The 20,081-nt window shown below is 41.3% G+C and overlaps 1 protein-coding gene across 4 annotated transcripts in view; it reads left to right on the plus strand.

Moving 5' to 3' along the window:
• SLIT3 (slit guidance ligand 3) overlaps positions 1–20,081 on the plus strand; it is a 491,085-nt gene that overhangs the window by 398,018 nt on the left and 72,986 nt on the right. For all 4 annotated transcript variants that reach the window (XM_063168563.1, XM_063168565.1, XM_063168564.1 and 1 more), the window contains 6 exons: positions 1,980–2,048; positions 3,116–3,187; positions 3,369–3,440; positions 8,752–8,823; positions 13,278–13,441; positions 18,449–18,573. In XM_063168563.1, coding sequence (XP_063024633.1) covers positions 1,980–2,048; positions 3,116–3,187; positions 3,369–3,440; positions 8,752–8,823; positions 13,278–13,441; positions 18,449–18,573 — 574 coding nt within the window. The remainder of the gene's footprint in view (positions 1–1,979; positions 2,049–3,115; positions 3,188–3,368; positions 3,441–8,751; positions 8,824–13,277; positions 13,442–18,448; positions 18,574–20,081) is intronic.

A 20,081-nucleotide genomic window follows, 5' to 3' on the forward strand; every position in this document is an offset into this window, starting at 1 on the left:
GCTGCCTGTGCAACTCTCTCACTCATTGGAGGGGAGAGATTAATTAGTTCAGTAGGGTTTTTAATTGAGGAAATGATTTCTTTTGGTTAAAAAGTCATAAGCTGGTGTTCCCACATTGTGCAGCCTAACCCTGGAGAGGATTGAGGGGATCTCCAATGTATGTCCAGGGGAACTCTGCCAGGATGGGATCCTGTGCACATCCAGAAGGGATAACTGTGAGCCTGGCTGGAGCAGTTCAGCTGGAGTTCAGTACAAAAGAGATCTGAAGCAGCAGAAAATGTTGAGAGGTCATTAAGCTGAAAAAAAAGAGGTGGGGGAAATAATACCAGCTATAAAATATATTATGTAAGAAATCCTGTTGGTTTTTATAGATTCTGGTTTTTTGAATGATATAAAAATAACGTTTGTGGGAAAATATTCTTGGATTTAGTTTACACAAGTATCTCTGTGCTGTTACAGTTAATGTAGAAGGGAACACAGGGCACAAGGATAATCTATTATTATTGCTGTTTGCTATAGTAAGTGCAGAATAAGGAGGCCTGTTGCCAAAGACAAGGAAATTGTATGTGTGGAATAAAAATTCCTAACATGATTATCAGATTCTGTTTTCAGCAGCAGAGGCAGCACATGAAGTGTTCTGGTGTCTGTGGGCTGCATTTCCTGGCTACACTTGATTGTGTTTCAAAACATTCCATATCACTTTCCTTGCCCCGTGTCTGCCTCAGGAAATATCCCTGCAGCACCATGTAAGGAAGGGAAATATCATTTTCTCTTTCATCCCACCTGTGGAGGGAGGAGTGCATTCCTCCTGCACGGAGCTCTCTGAGCAGGATGGGTTGGTTTCCCAGGCAGATGTTGATTCTGGAAGATGTCTGGAGAAACACCTTGGCAGTGCCATGGTACCACAGTAGTCACTTTCCATTGGAGCTTTATGACTTTGGCATCTCCCAGGGGTACCTAATAGCCAAGGTTAAGGAACAAACCCTCCAGCTCTGTCTCTGTTTTATTGTGATAAACAGGGAAACACCCACATCCCCCTGCTGCCACAGTCAGCTGTGCAGACTGGAGTACCCACACTATCTTTTAGGCAGGCTTTTTAAAAGTATTGTGTTTTTTCAGGGGGTTTTGCTGTGATCATGTTTGTTAAGTGGAGAAAAAGTGCAAAATGGAGGTTCTCTTTGCCTTTATGAGGACTTAGGGTTATCCCCAAAGGCTTTAGCTCTTCCATGCCTGTGTCTGCAAAGAAATAAGTTCAGTGGTGTCTCAAACACTGAATCTTCCACACTGGAAACACAAGGTAGGTTGTTAAATATATTTAGTGCACATAGGAGGAACCTCTGTTCCAAGAGAGTTTGGTCTTTGCTCTTTAATTTACACCAAGTTTTCCTCCTGTACCAGCCTGCTGTGAAAAGGAGAGGTGAGGAGGGTGCATTGCTGTGGTGGATGTGCCACAAACTTGTGGATGTTTGTGCTGATGCTGGAATTAGTGGGACCTTTTGCAGCACAGGGATCTATCTGGGAGTGCAGCTCCTCTTCCCTTTCTGGCTGCACAAAAACCTTCCATGCCCAGGACAATTGGCAGGGTCAGGGAGCAGCCAGCACTGTCCTGCTGAATTTGTCAAATTTGAGATACTTGGGAAAGGTAACTCCAAGTTCAGGGCACAGGCCATGCAATTTTTCTCCCCTACTTCAGCTGCTGTCACAGAAGAACCAAATGGTCAATTCTGTTTGCTGTAGGCCAGAGATCCTTTATGCACTTCCAAGTTTTAAAACAAATAAAGTAAGTCAATAAGCTGCTGTTGTGCTTTGCATGTGGGGTAATTCATTTATAAAGTAAAAGCTGTTAGAGTTTCAAAGTAATGAATCAAAGGTAATTTCATTAGTGACTGACTTTATGTTGTCCTCATTCATGGTGCAGATTGAGTGACGTGAGTTCTCCTTAATGTGTTTGTGTAATTGTCAAATGTGACTTTTTTCAGGTATTTGGAAGGAAACCATCTGCCTGCTGTGCCAAAGGGGCTCTCTGCCTTCAGACACCTGACACTGATGTAAGAAACACGTGCTTTCAATGTCAGGGAAATTGCAGGACTCTCTCTGCACTGTGCTGTTGGTGGAACATAAATAATTGGTATTTGGAGTGGGGTGGAGGGGAAAAAAAACCAACACCAAACCCCCAAACCTTCTGTAATTTGAATTTGGAAAGAATTTCACAGTGGACACTGCAGCCAGTAAATGTTCATAAAGAGTGAGGTGCCTGGGAAGCCCCTTGCTCTGCAGGACCCCGAGAGGACAAAGCTCTCACACAGGCTGCTGCAGTTTCACTTGGCAGATTTATCTGTAAAGGTCATTAGCAGAGGAGACACATTCATTTGTGCTAGATGAGGCAGTATTTAAAACGCTAAGGCAATGACAATTTGCATAGCTGTTCCTTCAGTGAACGGTCTTGCAGATAGAAACACAGCTAGACTTTGTTCTGTAAATTGTTCCCTGAAATACACAGGAGTGAAATTCCCTGCCTGAACTATTTATCAGGAATTTTCAAATGCTGTTGGAATCAGCTGTGCAGATACTCCAGTCCAATGGGCTGGGCAACCTCAGACAAAAACAACACGGATGAAAAACTGGAATGCTTTGCTTTAAGAGTGTTTTTTATTTAGAAACATCTCTAATTTTGCTTTTCAAGGGAGATCAATAGCAAAACAAAATGTTCTGGTTGAGCCTAAAAGACTTTTTAAAATGAAAAATGAAACTTTGTTTCAGTAGCTGTCAATATGATAAGTATTTGGAAGTGGGGTGCCTTGAATGCATTGCAAAGCAAGTTGGAACAGTAAACATTCAGCAGTGCTTGTATCATTTATTCATTTGTTCTTTCCATTGAATGCTGTGTGCTGGAAAGATGCCTTAATGTTTCTCAGTCTGAGGCTTTTTAGGAGAGTCTGATATGCTTTTCCTTTAGAGCTCATTCAAAGTTGGTCAGAAAATACACCAGTTGATAATACGCAATTTTTCAATTGCTTCCAAGCATTTTGCCGTGCAGATATTATGTAATCTTTTCAAAGAAGCATTTTCCTTAATTCATACATGTAAATGATATTTTCTCTGTGTGTTTCTCCAGTGATTTGAGCAACAACAGCATCGGTGTCTTGGCCAATCACACCTTCAGCAACATGACTCAGTTATCCACGCTGTAAGTAGCCCAAAGTTCTGATAACAGCTTTAATTGCCTTTCCAACACCATCTAAGCTGTGGAGCAATTAGTGTGCCTCTTGTTGCTTAAGCCTGTGTGTCTCCATGCCTGTCAGTGGTTGAATTAGCAGTGAAATAAGCAAAGCCAGGCCAGAGTAGTGACTGTGCTCTCCCCTCTGCAGCATCCTGAGTTACAACAGGCTCCGGTGCATCCCCGTCCACGCCTTCACCGGGCTCCGCTCGCTGCGAGTGCTGTAAGTGAACCCCCCAGTGCAGCTCTGCAGGCTGCACCTGGGGCAGGGAGGGGGCAATGGGCAGGGGCAATGAATTTTCACATCATTGGTGTCAGTGTGTTTGTGCTCTGGTGGAATTTGTCGCGTAGAGGCCAGAGCAGGTGAGCGCTAAAGACACGATTACGTATTTGCAGGAGGAGTGCAAATTCATTTGTTTGAATTTCCCTCAGGGTTTACATTATGGAGCTTTTCTCTGAAAGGTGCAGGAACTGTCATGAAAACAGGTGATAGCTCCTGCATCAGAGGAACAATCTCCAAAAAACCTCACAGAATCTGTTTCTGCTGCCTGAACAATGTTTGGGTGCTCCACAGGAAAAGGCTTTTCTCTTAGTCTGTATACATTTGGTTATAGAGTGTGAGTTTCCATTGGATGCTTTATGGAAAACTTCTGTGCATTTCCAGAATATTTTCCATTGATGCAGATTTATGCAGGCAAGCTAGAATGGGATCTGAAGGGAAGTTAGAAGCCCCCACACTAAATCAGTGAATAAATCAGGCCAGTGGCTGGGCACCAGTAATGCTGAGATGCCTGTCTCAAATCTCCTTAAGTTGTGAATAAAATTACACCTCATATTGTCTGTGGGCCTGCTCGGTGATATCCATGTGTGGTTTATTTCTTGGGAGGTCCTTTTCTGCACTCCCCCTTTCTTTCCAGTGTGGCTGCTTTCAGCAGCTTTGTGGATTGAACCATTTGTTTACAATCTCTTGTGAAATTCATCCTTACATTGTCTCAGAGTGTGGGCTGTGGGGCTGTTCCTCACTGCAAGAGCCTCTCCCAGCTTTCGTCAGGCATCTGCAGCACTGGCTCCTGCTTTTCTCATATCCACTGCCTGATCAGAAACAAACCTGGGTTGGTTCTGTGGACACCTGGCCCCACATGCCTGTCAGGAAAGTGGAGAAGGAACCTTCCCATGGCCCAGAGACACGAGTGGGTCACCAAGACTTGCACAGTAGCCCAAGGGGATAAATTAAATGGCTTGTCTGTGGTGAAGGAGAGAGAGCTCTGAACACTCAAAGCTCAGGACAGAGGAGCTGAAGATTGTTCTGAGTGCTTTGAAACTTCACATTGATATTTTCCTTTTTTTTTTTTTTTAATTAGGTGCCATTCAGCTGCAGAAGTTTGTGTTAATTTAAAGAGCAGTGGTTGTTGTGTGTTGGTTCTATAAGTGTGGAATCAAAGTGTCAGCATGGGCAGTACTGGGACTGTGGGAGCAATAAGGCAGAGCTGCTTGGCTGAGACCTTTCACTGTGGTTTCCGTGGTAAAACAGATATCTCAGTTTCAGCCTCCCAAATTACAAGACAGCTTTGGATTCCCACTGTTCATTAGCAAAAACAAGAAAGATTCGTGATTTGGATTTGTTGCTTTAAGTTTGGCTTGGGACCCTGATTTCTAGCACACTGGGATGGTCGCATTTGAGCTGTTACATGAATCCTGAAATTCAGCCACAGATTAATATATTCTCTTTCATGGCCAAATAAATTATTCCATATGGAGCTGTCTTCTGGCCTGCTCCTGAGATGCAAGCTAGCTTGATTAAAGCTGCTGTGGGGCTCTCTACCCTGAATTACAGTGTGGATAAAACATGCCTCCCTCTTTCCAATAGCCACAATTTGTCTTTTCACTTCTGTTCTTGCAGGCCACATATGGGCAGGAACAGAGGGCAGTATTTTAATGGCAACTGTTGTTTTTTGGCTTTTTTAAATGATCTGTTAATCAAAAAGTTTCTTCCTCCTTCAAGGGAGAAACCTCCCATTGCCTTGCACAGAGCAGGGAAATGGGAATCTCTGCCTCTGCTCCCTGCATTTGGAAGCCTCCAGATTGATTTGATTTATTATGGCCCACAAAACTCTGGTATCAGCTACAACTTTTGCCACGTGTCATCACTGTTGCTACTAAAAATCAATTCTCCAAAGAGAAAATGGTTTCCAAGAGACAATAGGAAATCTGTTACTGTCAGTTTTTTATTATCCATGCTCTCAGGGGAACTTAAAAGAGAAAACATCAGCAAAACAATTTTCACTTTTTTTTTTTTAATAAAAACAATATAGGGATCTCATTACTTTTGGCTGTGCCTGCCTTTGGAAGTAGCAGACCCTTCTCATGAAGGTTTTCCAAATTCCTTTGTTTTCTGTATTTTTGCCTCTATAGTAAATACAGTAAAAAAGTGCTTTGAAAATCAGAATAATCATAGCTGTATGATGCACTTGGTCTTTGACAGATATTTCGTTCTGAACTCCCTTTCTTAGATTTTTCAACCCAAGCTCTGAGAAAACTGCAGAGTCAACATGTTTATGTTTAATCCTTAATATCTATCAGTGTTTACACAATCAGGTCTTTAATCTCAGCATTCCCATGGTTTATCCATAATAGCAGCCAAAGGGTGCAGGAGAGCACAGGACATAAAGTCTGGAGATTTTTTTTTAATAAGCAGAAGTAGGTTTTTGAGCCAAAGCTGTTACAGTGAAAAGTTGTGGATTTGTTTTTCAGTTAATTTGTCCAAAGCTAGTCTTCTTAGAAACTAAATATAAACAGATTAGGGAAACTGAGATTGAGACAAATTAGAAGTATTAGAGCTCTCTGAATGACCCAAACAGATTATTTTAAAGATCATTGTGTGATCACATATTTTTATATGTGACTTAGTTAAGAGGCAAAGTCCAAAAATCTAAATCATTCCTAAGGTCACTAAATAATTGTCCATGTTATAGTTAGGGGCAAAAGGGGTAAAATTGAATATTCTATTAAGAGGTACTCCAGTTTTACTGAAAACTGATGAATATTTCCTGCAACTCAAAGCTCAGAAAAACACTAGTATGTCTGATGATAAAGCTGCCACCCATAATTTTTGGGCACAAAGTTTTTGCAATACACTGTCACTGTTGGGTGCTGCACTGATTTGACCTAACAGAAGCATCTGGCTGGGGTTTTTTTATGTTTGGGTTGGGTTTTTTTTGGTGTTTTGTTTTTTGGTTTTTTTTTTTTTCATTTCTTTTATCAGAGAATGATTCCTTGTATTTATGCAGTCATGTTTTTAAAGCTCTGCTGTTGTGGGCAGTGGCACCGTGGCTTCCCTGCCATCTGAGCTGTGCTGGCTCCTGCGGGCTTTGGCAGCCTGGGGGCTCCCTGTGGTGTTTGCCCCCAGTGGGAGGGGGCTCTGAGAGCTCACATTTCTCTCTTCCCAAAAAACACATCCCCCTTGTGCCTGCAGGAGCCCAGGGCTGGGACAGTGGGCTGCCAGGCAGGACGTGGGAAGGGTCCATGAAAGAAAAACAACCAGGAAACCCCAGCCCAAAAGGATTTGTTGAATTAATTTCCTTCCCTGAAGGCAAAGGAATAAGTTAGTGAGGTTCTGTGTTGAAGGAAGTTTTGATTTCAAGGATTCTCAAGTGTTCTGTTACTGTGTCCTCCAGAGGGGATCCACATCACCTTAAATCCAAACCCCTGCTGTTTGCTGGGGCTCAGACAAGAGGATCCCTACAAATTGTGCTTTTGAGGGAGAATACACACATCAGTGTCTGTGCTTTTACTGTCCTAATGTGAAAGGATTTATTTGACCATTTGCTTGTAAGGAGATTTGGTATAAAAATGTGTTCCTGATGTGGATCCAAGAGGAAAGATTTTGTTGCACTGTTGAATTCTCTTGCCACTATTTATTATTGTGAGTTTTAAGGGGGGTTTAGCATTTTTCATTTCATTTTAGTTGCAGGAGGGATGATGTTGCTGACATGATTTTTTTATTAAAATGCAGGCACTTGCATCCATGAAACACCTCAGTGTTTGGGACATGTAGTAAAGCAAATCCTTCTAAGGGTTTTATTTGATGGGTTTAACTTCTTACAGATAAATGGCCATGTCATTCTTCAGCTTCTCTTGGATGTTTCCAATACACCTAGAAGAGAAAATATACTCTTTCACAGGATAAATGGGACTGATACAACCTGAAGATTAATATGTCTGTTTACAGAGAATTGCCTTGCAGTTTAAAAGATCAGCAATAAGCTCATCATGAGCTTATTTAAATGTGCTCATTTCATTGACCATTTTGATGACAAGTGGTTGACTAGCTCTCCTCACACCACCAAAGTACTCCTTGTTGAATAGCTGTGGGTTTGTCTCACTCAGTGGGTCATTCTGCACAGAATTAGTGAGTGTGTTTTATCTGCAGTTACTGTGTGGGAGCTCACATCCTTCCTGTTCCTGTGCAGATTCATTTCTTGGAGATGCACCCTTACACATGGCAAGTTGTTATTATTAATAGTCAGAACCAAGGAAGGCTTAAAGGAAAATTTCAGTTGGAAGGGCATCAGGTACATCCTGGCGCAGCTAAAAGTGCTGTTAGAGAGGAAAGGTTGCATAAAACAGATGGGTTTTATTTTTTCACTTAGGGCAGTTGTCTGTTTTGAGATTTGGATTGTTTTAAACCCAGTGTTTCAACAATTGGTACACACACAAATAAAAATTGTGATTGCTGTGTCAGCAAATCACCAGGTAAGTTAGGAAATAAATGACTTAAGGGCAAGAGTGATCCAAACCTCACAGCAGGTTTCTGTTTTCCACTCTCCTCTGCCATGTCTGGAGCACTGACAGGATTTCCCATTTATGCTTCTCTATGTAACCCATGTACAAATGTGGGTCTTTTCTCAGAAAAGAGATAAACTGGGTGCTTAAATTGTCCTGGAAACAGTGGAGAACCCTTTCACTCCTTTCAGGGGTCCTGAAAATGCTGCTAAAATTATAATTTCTTTGCACAGGGTGAATAATGTCCTAAACCAACTGATTTCAGGTGCTTTCCTTGGTAGCACAGAGAGGTGGTTTTTACTGTAAGAATGGGAAAGTGTGGCTGTATTTACCCTCAGGGACCCTTGCTCTCTCTCCCAGGATCTCTCTGAAGTCAATAGTTAATTTAACTTTCACAATTCTGATTTCCCCTGCTCTGTTTTTGCTGTGCTTCTGGCTAATGGGATTCTGTAAGAGAACTCAGGTGTGGATGTGAGGGTCCACTTGTCATCAATACACTTTTAATGGCATAACTGGTTATGTCACCTTTTTAATTTACAGCAGCGCTCACCAACACTCCTGATTGCATCATTATTTTAAATGCCAACACCTCGAGGCAGGAGTGACAAACCATGGAAGTTCATGAGTTGTGAAACTCACAGAAACTCTCAAGGAATCAAAATTAAATACCCTTTTTAAGCATCCATTCCTTCAGTTGTTGGGAGCAGACAAAATGCTGTGGTTTGATACATTCCTGCTTCTCCCCCTTGTAGGACACTCCATGGAAATGACATTTCCAGTGTTCCTGAGGGATCTTTCAATGACCTGGTGTCCCTGTCCCATCTGTAAGTACTTCTGCCTGGCTGAATCTCTGGGATTGATGGTTTCAGATTTGTAAAACAGCACACATTGCTAGGATTGTCGGGCTTTTTTGGTTTTCCTGCTCACTTTTCATAATGTGCTCTGGATATTCATAGTGCATCTGTTCAAAGGAAATAAAAATTTCTAGGACCTGTTGTTATTAGTTATGAAAATATTTTCTTAAAGAAAACCAAATGAGCAAGTGTGACAGTTTTCTCTGCTGTGGACTTTGTGTTTAAGGTTTTCTTTCAGCATTGTCAATGTGAAATGCAGAGCTTATTATGGTTTAAGAGTGAGGCAGGAAACCTCCCACAAAGAGCAAATATTAAGCAAATGTGAATTCTTTGCTTAATAAGTGTCATATGTTTTGCATGCTGGAATGTTGTCAGTATATGGACTTGTTGATGAATCACTACTACAGACATATATATTTAATCACATGGAAATTGGTCATTTCACAGCATTAATGCTTCATTCCATAGTTTGCAAAAATTATTAGGCATTTCAGCTTTTTGAGGAAATCACTATTACACTGGTAGAGGGCCAGGAGACTTTCAAATGCACTTTAGTTGATGAAAGAGCAGACAAAGAGCTGCAATGGCTCCAAACTAAACTTGAGTGACCAGAAAATGCTTTTTCACTGAGATAGTGTGTGATACCTCACACTATCAGATAATTGATGTAGGAAAAGCAATTTTGTGCAGCAGGTTTCTTGATTACTGTCCTCAGTTAATCAGAGGGCTGAGCATGTGTTGGTCCCTCAGTGAAGTGAGTGCTTTCACAGGCTGATACAGATGTTTTCTGTACACACAAGTAGATATGTGTGCATTTAACATATGTTTCTATCTATTTATTTTCTTTTTTTAACCTTTAACATGCCCTCCAGAACACTTCCCTGAACACCAGATTCAGATTGTACTGAATATTTTCTGGGTAGCAGATACATCCCTGGCAGCTTTCAGTCTCTGGTCCTCTATGGACAGTAAAAAATAAAAATATCTCAGATAGGGACAGAAATCATGAGAGCAACTTGGGCAACTTGAGCAGAGAAATAATGAAATAATCTTCTCTGTTTCCAGCTTGCACCTTGGTATCATTGGTTTTGCACATTTGTTTTTCCTGTTCCCAGTTTAGTCAAGTCTTTTTGTGTGTTTGGGATTGAAAGTCTGGCTGAGCTGAAGCCCTGTACCTGCTTTTGGGAGGGCACTGACACCTTCCACACTGGGAATCTGACTGCTGGGGGTATTTTCAGAATTCCAGGAATCAACACAGCATGTTACATTTGTTTGAATTTCCCTCAGGGTTTAGTTTAAATGAAGTGGAGATCCAATTTTCCTGGGTAAACTGTTCACCTTAGGGAGTGATAAAATCCCCTTTGGCCCAATACAATCTCTGCACTCCTTTCTGTTTAGATGTATGTGCTGCCAGAAATGTAAAATACACAAAGCCCAAATGAACAGTAATAAATAGGATCCATAAAATAAATAAGACCTGTCTGGGGTGTAATTTGCACAGCGGAGCAGTTGAATTTTACAGTGCAATTGTGCTCTCCAGTTTCTTAAAGAGGATCCTGAAACTTTTAGCAACCACAATGAATTTTTTCTTCACATGCCCGAAAAAGCTGTGCTTACTCAAAATTGAGTCATAATAATTGAAAATAAATGTATTTTGAGTCCCTCCTGATACACAGATCTACAAGGAGAAAGCAGGCACTTGGGGTCAGTTTGAAATCATACAAGGATTTGCTGCCCATCACACTCTTAATGCATGGGAGGACAAAAATTTGCCCTATTTGTGCAAGGTGTGTGGCTGAGGGTGGGATTGGTGTTGTGGCAGGGCAGAGCTGAGTAGCAGGGTGTGGAAAGGATGCTCAGCCTGTGGCAGGACAAGGGGGACCCCAAACTGGCTTTTAGAATTGCAGAGAGATATTTGTGTGGCACAGACAAAGCCATGGATTTTAGTCAGAGTCTTTTGCTACAGTTTTGAGTTGGTCTGTAATTGGAAGAACAAAAGTGAAATCCAGATGGTCCAATCACTCCATAGCTGTTTAAAGCCTACAGGAATATTTTCACCAAATTTCCTTTATGTCATGAACATCATCTAACTGCAATGGAAATATCAAAACAAACTACATAGCTTTAGCTGACTGAATTTGGAGGTAGGTTTGTATGTGCTGTACACTGCTTTTGTTCACTCTTTATTACTTTATTTAGTTGAATCACATAATTGTCTATTTAAGCCATGACTCTACTGACAGTTTCAATCCAGGGCAATGATAAGAATGCTACAGCACTGCTGTAGGATTGGGTATAATATTAATTAAAAAGAGCCCAAAATCTGCTGGGGTGGAACTGGGACCTTCCCAGTTAGGTCAGGTCCTGCAGTTGCTGTCCTCACCATTCACTGGTGAGTGTCCCAAACTCTGCCCACACAAACTCACCCTGGGGCACTCCAGGGATTCCACAAACCCTCAGCAATGGGTGATGTTGAGTACAGCAGGTATTTCCAACATATTTCCCATAAACAGCTCAGATTTCTAATCCTGTTGAATTATCTTCTCTTTACTCAAATTTTTATTAAATTCAAATTAAGTTGTCCCCTCCTTTTTTTTTCATCATTGTCATGGATAGAGTTATTTTAATTGACTTTATTCAGAGTTGCCCGTAAACAACATAAGTGTCTGAACAGAAATATCTGCCCAACATTTTGAAAATGCTTCTGGTGGTATTTCCTTACAGCAGAAGATATTTTTAACTTCTGGAAATATTTTGCTATAATAGGCAAAGAAATTGAGAAAGTATATTAGAACTCATGAATGAAAATACGAGAATTATCTCTGGTTCCTAGAAATAAATTTCTTAAAAATCCAAAAAATAACCCCAAGCCAAACCAAATCAAACCAAGCAAAAGGAAAAAAATAAATAAAAGGCAAAAACCCCTAAACAAAGCACAAACCACAAACAGAAGTGTGGAAGGATACATTTCTGAAGTTGTCAACAATGTTATGAGTAATCATTTTAGTGACTGTAGAGCAGCTTTATTTCTAATGTAGTTTATAAATATTAATTAACAGGGTAACAAGCTTTCCGTTGTCCTCCCACTCACATTTTATATATGGAAGTTTCTCAACACTAAAAATTTCTCAGCTTTCACTGCTGCATTTTGTTTGACCTTGGACAACTGAGCCAGTTGATCACAGTTCCAGGGTCAAAAAGTCAACCCAGTAGTTTTTTTCCATTGTAAGCAATGGATTTACAAGAGGAGTGGATGGGTATTTTTTAATGCTGAGCTGCAGTACACATTTAATTTTGATGAATGAGCCCCAGACAGGGTTTGAACCCATGAACTCTCATTATGAATCTGTCTAGGGCACAGTGGGTTCATTAGTCACTCCAATAGAAATGTATCAACAAATTTACTGAGGTTTCTATCTTAATATCCTGCCTGATGTGTTTTTATTTGAAAGAAGCTTGAGTTTACAGTACCATCTTAAAAATAGTTTATAGCATATGCAGAAATTTTAAAGTCTAAAAACTGATTTGAATCATTGGTTTCTTTAGTATCTCTTCCTTGTGCTATTCTTTATTTAGTTTATTTTCCTTTCTTGTCAATTCAGGTGTTGTACAGCTGAAGGCTTACACTGACTTTAAGCAAAATAAATACAGACTTTCAACATGCATCTCTTCACATTTTAAACAATTAGTTGGCTTCAAACTGATTTTTCTGAAGTGTGTTTTTTTTCAATTGTGTGCAATTGACTGATTGCCTAAAAAGACACTTTCTTTAAGAGAAAGAGAAGTACAAATTAGTCAAGGTAGCACCTAAATTTAAGCTTAAAAGATTGGTTTTCTTTTGGATAGATGTCCATGAATAAAGGAAAAATTCTGAGCATTATAATTTCGCTTTATAAATGCATCTTCTACAACTATTTGACCTAACTCAAATGATGGGTCAAGCAGCAAATGTGTTTTCAAAGTCATAAATAAACTTAGCAGGCACTGGGTTGCAGTTTGGAAAATGGAGGTATCTTCTGCATATGTGTTTCATCTGGTGAGGAGTCATTAATGTGAGTCATCAGAGCCAAACTAAATTACTCAATTCAGGGTTAGAATACTCTCAGGAAGGACACAGAATTAAAGGGAATCAATGTGATGAATTTGATGAAAGCAATATGTCTGGTGACATTGCTCAAGCACAATTGTTTGAAAAAGGGATTTCTTCTTAGGTGTTTATATAATTTCCCTAACTAATGATGGGAAGAAAGGAGAAGAGCAGGAGATGAATCTAAAATCCTTCCTGAATACTCAACAGATCCTTGCCTCGTTGGGAAAAAATAACGTAGAAATGCAGAATAAACCGTGCCTTGGCGAGATCAGAGCTGTTTGCTGTCTTTGCCTGCCAAATACCCTGTGCTAATTTAATTGTTGTGCTCCCCGAGGGCTCTGGGCACCAACCCCCTGCACTGCGACTGCCACCTGCGCTGGCTCTCCGAGTGGGTCAAGGCGGGCTACAAGGAGCCGGGCATCGCGCGCTGCCGCGGCCCCGAGGCCATGGCGGACAGGCTGCTGCTCACCACGCCCACGCACCACTTCCAGTGCAAAGGTACGGGCTGGCACCCCTGCCCGAGGCTCTGCCCGCTGGGCTGGGCTCCAGTACCCTCGGTTTTGTGCAGGAGTTGGGGTTGGGGTTTGTTTCTCGGAGCGTCACGTTCCTGCCAAGTTGTATCCGGGGTTTCTGGTGCTGAAATGGGCCCCAAGGTGTTGGAAAGTCTTTTTCTCCCAGCCCCGTGACCAAAGAAGAAGTGGAGATTTGTCAGTTCTGCTTTTCAAGGTTGTTTATTTTATCTTATCTGTTACATTCTTCCTCTGACCTGCTGAGATCTGTCCAGCAGGTTGGGTTGAGGCACACTGACTGCCCTTGGGGTGGTGGTATCTTTTTATACTAAGAACTACGTGTACTTTATTCACAATAATTTTCCAATACCTATCACCTATGTTGGACAGTCTGTCTCTATTCTAAACCAATCCAGAAGTGCTACCATCACAGCAGAAGATGGAGGACAAGAAGAAGGAGAAAGAGGACACGCCCAGATTCCTCCATCTTGCCTCTTGAACCCTCATTCTAAAAACCCCAAAATTCTACTTTTTCACCCTGTGACAAATTAACTATCATTCTACTCAAACTCTTGTGGCTTGTAACACTTCACACAAAGTTGGTAATTGTTTCCATGGGCTAAAATCCAAGGCACAGGTGTCTTTGACTCCGTGCCAGGGTCTCGAGCCATCCAGGGCAGTCAGAGGAATGTCCTGGGTTCTGACAATTGTGTTTTCTTGTGTTATTCCCCAAAGTGCAGTTAGCTGCTCCACCAAGGAGAGGAGAGGCACTCCACTCTCCACTCAGGCAGGAGAAGCAGGGAGCCTGAGAGCAGTGAGTGCTCCTGATGCTCACACCAGGTTATGCAATGACACATTAGCACGTAGGGTGTTGTTAGAACTTATTGGAATAAATAATTAGTTTTGGCCTGTGACTTATCCCAAAAAAATTGAGAAAATAAGAGGCATTATAAAAACACTGTAGTTATTATGTACATTTGCTTGAAAACCAAGAAACAGAGAATTCTTGAAGCAAATATGTACCAAAAAGTACATTTTCATCTGCAGATCTGCAAACTGTTCCCATCAGCAGTGATTCAGAAACTGCAGATTACAGAAAACATGTCATGCCTGAATTCAGTGTGCATTCATTCAGGAGAGAGTTGAGGGGCAGCTCTGAACAATTTGGGGTGCTCAGTGGCAGGAGTGTACTGCTTAGAGAGCACTCAGACAAATTATCCACTTTTTGTGCATTAAGTAGCTCATTAGTGAGTGGTGGAGATTAAGACATATCTGCATATTCTCGTAAAAAAAGGAGTTTCAGAGTTTTGCTTTGCTTACCAGCAAGTACTTGAAGATGGAGCTATATTTATAGTGGAAAAGATGGATCAGTAGCCTCTCTTAGAAATGGAAATGAGGGCATAAAGCCTGTTTTTATGTCTCTCAGAGTGCCATGCCCATTTACAGCACTGCTTGGCAGGGTGATTTTATAGGTGATGGAATTAAACTGCTGAACAAACAAATGGTGGTGTTGGGGTGAGTTTAAAACACAGGTTCCCCAGGCTGAGTGGAATTTTATGTCCTTTCAAATATATCTTTAATAACTGTAACCTTACAATTTAATTACTTTGAAATGTCAGTCTCAAAACTATCAGAACTCTGACCATAATTATCAAAGCAGAGACTTTACAATAGACTCTCAAATGTGAAGTAAAAATATAAGAAGTACTAAAAATACCAAATAATGCACTTGCTCCCATGAAGTGAACCAAAGAAAATAATTGATTTTGTATATTACACAGCATCTGAAAACTAAACCAGAAAGAGACTGGCTGTCTTCTTCATTCTGAACCTGTGATATATCAAGAGTTGTGCCCATTTTCTCTCTGAACTAAACAAGCAACACTTAGGCAAGAGATTAGTACATCTGTGATCCAGGATATTGGATGTAGTCGTATGCTTTCTATGTAAATATTAGATTGGTCCACTAGAAAGCTCGTGTTCTTTCTAATACCCCAAAGTCCCCATAGCTTGCTTTATCTGACCAGAAAAGGAGAAAATAATGTGTTGATTTGGAGTCGGTGTTTGCACAGGCAGAAACAGTTGATGGTCTGGACAAGTGGCAGTAAAGTTCAAGAAGCTCTTGGCCCTTGCCAAATTCACCTTTGCTCACGAAAATACAAATATTTTGCAAACCAGGGCATGGTTTGGCAGTCTCAGTGCACCCTGTTCCCATTTCAGGGAGTGCTGAGCCCTGGCCCCAAACCCTGGGTCCCCACCAAGGCTTGGCCCGTGCTGGGCTGGGCACCTTGAGCTGCTGTGGGAAGGTCCTGCTCAGATGTCCTCTGTGACCTCCAGGAACTTTTACATCAGTAAATAATGTAAAAAGTAGTTTAACTTATTCTTGTTAAAAATATGTTTTTAGCCTGTGCCTGAGCAGGAGGTTATGTCTCAGCAGAGCCAAGGAAATAAAAGTGTGTTATGTGCAAGTCATGCAAGCTCAGCTCTGCTTTTTATTAACTTGCCCTCCCAGCTATGCAGTAGAGGAAAGGAATGTGCTGGGCTGAGGGCATTTTGCTGTATGGATTTATAAATCAAATCCACAAGGGCAAGGTAATGAACTACTTAACTGCTAGGAACTAACACTGTTCTTATTAGCTCCCACATTGATTAGCTTTGATCTATGCCGTAGAAATAAATGGAAAATGTACACCTATTATGAAATAAATAGTGGAACAAATTCTGGCTTACTGACCTCTAAATCTAAAAGAGCAACACTGCTGCCTGTCTCATGAGCTCTCAGAGGAGCCACCTTTGTTTATTCTTTGTTTATTTTACCATGAAGACAAATGTAACTCAGGTATGTCACGTTCCAGCCCCTGTCAGTGCCAGGAATTCAGGTGTGATTTCCTCTTCCAAGGTAAAAAATATGTATGGTGTGCAGTTAGACATAAAGACAAAGATAGAATAGGATGGCAGCAGTCCTTCATTTAATTGTTGGCTTTTTTCCTTCCTGTATTTCTCCCTCGGTGCTGCCTGTGCAGTCCCAGCCAGTCCCTGATGGCACCACCATCACTGCAGGAGCAGACACAGCCCAGTGCTGTCACCTGAGACCCTTCAGTCCCACCTGTGCCATGTTCCTACCCCTGCTGGTGCTCTGCAAGTGTTCAAAGTGAACATTTATAACTCATGCAGGACAACTCAAAGCAAATCCCTGGCTGGAAGGGATTTTTTCATCCCTAGTTTTGGTAACTCTTGCTCCACCTTCTCTTGAACATCAAATTTAAGCTTCTTTTCTTCACTTTCAGTATGTTTCACAATTTAGTCCTCCTTACCATTTATCATGCAGTAACAGAAGGTCTATGCCCACTTATGATTAGTACAGTACCAATTTTAAATTATTTTAAAAAATATTTCCTTGAAAATGAAATAAAATTACTTTAAGATCTTTACTGCCTGATATAATTCAAGCCACTTTAAAGTGCTAGGTTTTATTTTTTTACATATAAAAGCCAACGAGTTAATACTTATTATTATTTAAAATGTAGCCATTTAAAAATCACCATGTTTTAACTGTGAACATAACTGTGAATAAAACTGCCTAAATTAGCTTTCTGTAAAATTTCAGCCATAAAATATTGATTGAGTTGGGACCCCAAATGTAATTAGTGTTGTTTTAGTCTGTGTTTGTTTTCCTGCTCATCTAAAACTTCACTACTTCTCTAGAAGATTCCTATCTTCAATGTGAGGAAGATATAACCTACAAATATGAGGTTTTTTTAGATGGTTTAAATAAGGCCATATTATTTACTTGCATACATTTACCTATTTACATATTTGGCTTTATTGCCCTTTGCTGAGATAGGTCAGTGTTGATCATTCTTCTGGGCAGAAAGGGAAGAAAATAAGTTTCAAACTCTAATATTAAAATTAAGGATGGTGGAGCACTTTGCACCTAAATATTCCCATAAGCCTCTAACTAAATCTGCCTTGTACATGGTTTTTATTTATGTTGTTGCATCTGCACTTTCATTCTTGTTATCAGCCATAGAAATGTCAGGTTACAGTTCCCTGGGGTTGCTGTTGCAGGATTTCCAGAACTGAGAACAGGAAAAATTGCTGAAAGCCATATAAATATATATAACCCACTCCCTGGAGGTTCCCAACATGCTTTTTTCAGAGCATATGTTTGCATCTTCAGGAGAATATGAGCATCATTGAGACTTGCCTAGCACTTGATTTAAGTGCTTAAAGCCTCTCTGATCCCTGGGAATCCCCAGTGCACCTGCAGCCTGTGCATTTGTGCCAGTGCTTGGGGGAAGATGTTGGTGTGTGCATGGGAGGTGTTAATTCTGCAATCCAGCCCTCTGCTAACATGTTGGAACCCAGGACATCCCTCTGTCTGCCCTGGAGGACTCCAGACCCTGGCAGGGGGGCTCAGAAACCTTGGCACAGAGTCAAAAACGCCTGTGCCTTTGATTTTAGCCCATGGAAACAATTACCAACTTTGTGTGAGGAGTTACAAGCCACCAGGGTGTGAATAGAATGATAGTGAATTTATCACAGCGTGAAAAAGTAGAATTTTGGGGTTTTTAGAATGGGGGTTCAGGAGGCAAGGTGGAGGAATCTGGGCATGTTCTGTCTTTTCTTCTTGTCCTCCGTCTATGGGTGACGATGACACTTTTGGATTGTTTTAGAGTAGAGACAGAATGTCTCACATAGGTGATAGGTATTGGAAAATTATTGTAAATAAAGTACAGGTGGTTTTTAGTATAAAAAGATAACACCACCCTCAGGGCAGTCAGAGTGCCACAGCCCAACCTGCTGGACAGATCTCAGTGGGTCAGAGAAAGAAAGACAATGTATGGGATAAGAGCAAATAAACAACCTTGAGAACCAGAGCTGAGGAATTCTGCCTCTTCTCCGGTCTCAGGGCTGGGAAAAAGAGACTTCCTGACTCCTCAGGTTCATCCCCACAGCAGAGACCCCGTCACTCACTCTGTGTTTGCCTCTGCAGAGCCCGTGGATCTCAGTGTGGTGTCCAAGTGCAACCCCTGCCTCTCCAGCCCCTGCAAGAACAATGGGACGTGCAGCAGTGACCCCGTGGAGCTCTTCCAGTGCACCTGCCCCTTTGGCTTCAAGGTATGGCTCCAATGAACCACATGAGGAGCAAGGAGCTGCTCCCCATCACTTGTGGTTCTTTAATGGTTGTGCTGTGAGGAGTTAATTTTACAAGCACTGGGCTCCAAAGTTCCTCGCTCAAGCAGGCTGTGTGTGACTTTTCAACTGTGCCCTGCCACCAATTTCATCCTGTGCAGTTGGAATGGCTTTGTTTTGTGCTGTGACTGCACAGATCATCCTGAGAAACTTGCTCTGGTTGCTCCTGTTTTGAGCAGGGTGGTTGGGCTGTACAATCTCCAGAGGTCCCTTCCAACCATGGGCATTCTCTGATTCTGGATGTAGATATCCATATAAAATGCCAAGTGGGTTTTATCCTCCTTTTCATTTCTTGTTTTCTGCCAGCAACCAGACCACCATTTCACAGGCTCCCAGCCACAGGGAAGGCAGTTCAGGTGACAATTCAGGGCCAGGTTGGTCCATGGTGACAGAATGTTGACACCTGGTAGTTTACATTTACCTTCCACTGACTGATGAGCAGAAGGGTGATCCCTGATCAGACACAACCCCTAAATCAGCTCTCTCTGAATTCAGAGAGAATTCATTATTATGTCCACAGAGGAATCTGCAAGTATGAATCCTGTGGATTCCAGTCTTTGTGGGCTTCCTGATAACACAGTGGGAAATGGGGAAAGGGTCATTGAGTAAAGCAGTTTCTTCAGCAGTGATGGATAACTCCCCTTGTTCACTGCGAGAGCTTCAGGACACCAGGACACTGTCCCAGAGCTGATGTAGCTGGAAATCCAGCGCAGGAGTCAGTAGCTGAAGGATTAAGTAATAAATGAGGCATATGATCTGTTCTCAGCCTGGGGCGTTTCAGGTGCTATGGCCAGCATAGGCTGCATCCTGCAGATTGGGATTTTATTATTGGCCTCTCTGGATACTTCTCACAGTCCTGGTCAGCTGAAACAGATGCTCATAAAACACAGAGTAATAAGAATTATAGGGGAAAAAAGGAGGGCAAAACCAGACATGCATGTGGGAAGAAAGCACAAGTATCTGTGTGTTACATTTCAGGTAGGATTTAGGAAATAATTGGTTCTGATGATATCACCATTTCCTGTCTCTGTTTTTTTGTTCTGATGCATCCCAGAGTAATTGACAGATCCCTGAAATATTGGGAAAGGGAAAATATAAAGCTTGTTTCTTCTATTTCACCTCACCGCCCTACTCAAGAATAATAACAGTTCTCCTAAATAATTGAAAGAGGCATTGGAAATTTTCTGTCATTAGAAATCTTTCTACCCAGTGGCATATCAACCAGAAACTTTTCTAGGATTTAAAAGAATGTACTGTTAAAAATCTGTTTACCTGAAACTACTTGATAACAATCTATTTATCTCTTCAGGTTAATTAAAAATGGTCATTGAAATTTGATTTTTAACATAAATTATGTTGACTTCTTCAGTTGGGAACTTGAAAAGTGAATTATTTCAGAACTAGAAGGCAAGCACATAAATCTTTGCTCTCTA

The sequence above is a fragment of the Melospiza melodia genome, chromosome 14 (genome assembly GCF_035770615.1).
Source record: "Melospiza melodia melodia isolate bMelMel2 chromosome 14, bMelMel2.pri, whole genome shotgun sequence".
Taxonomy (NCBI): Eukaryota; Metazoa; Chordata; class Aves; order Passeriformes; family Passerellidae; genus Melospiza; species Melospiza melodia.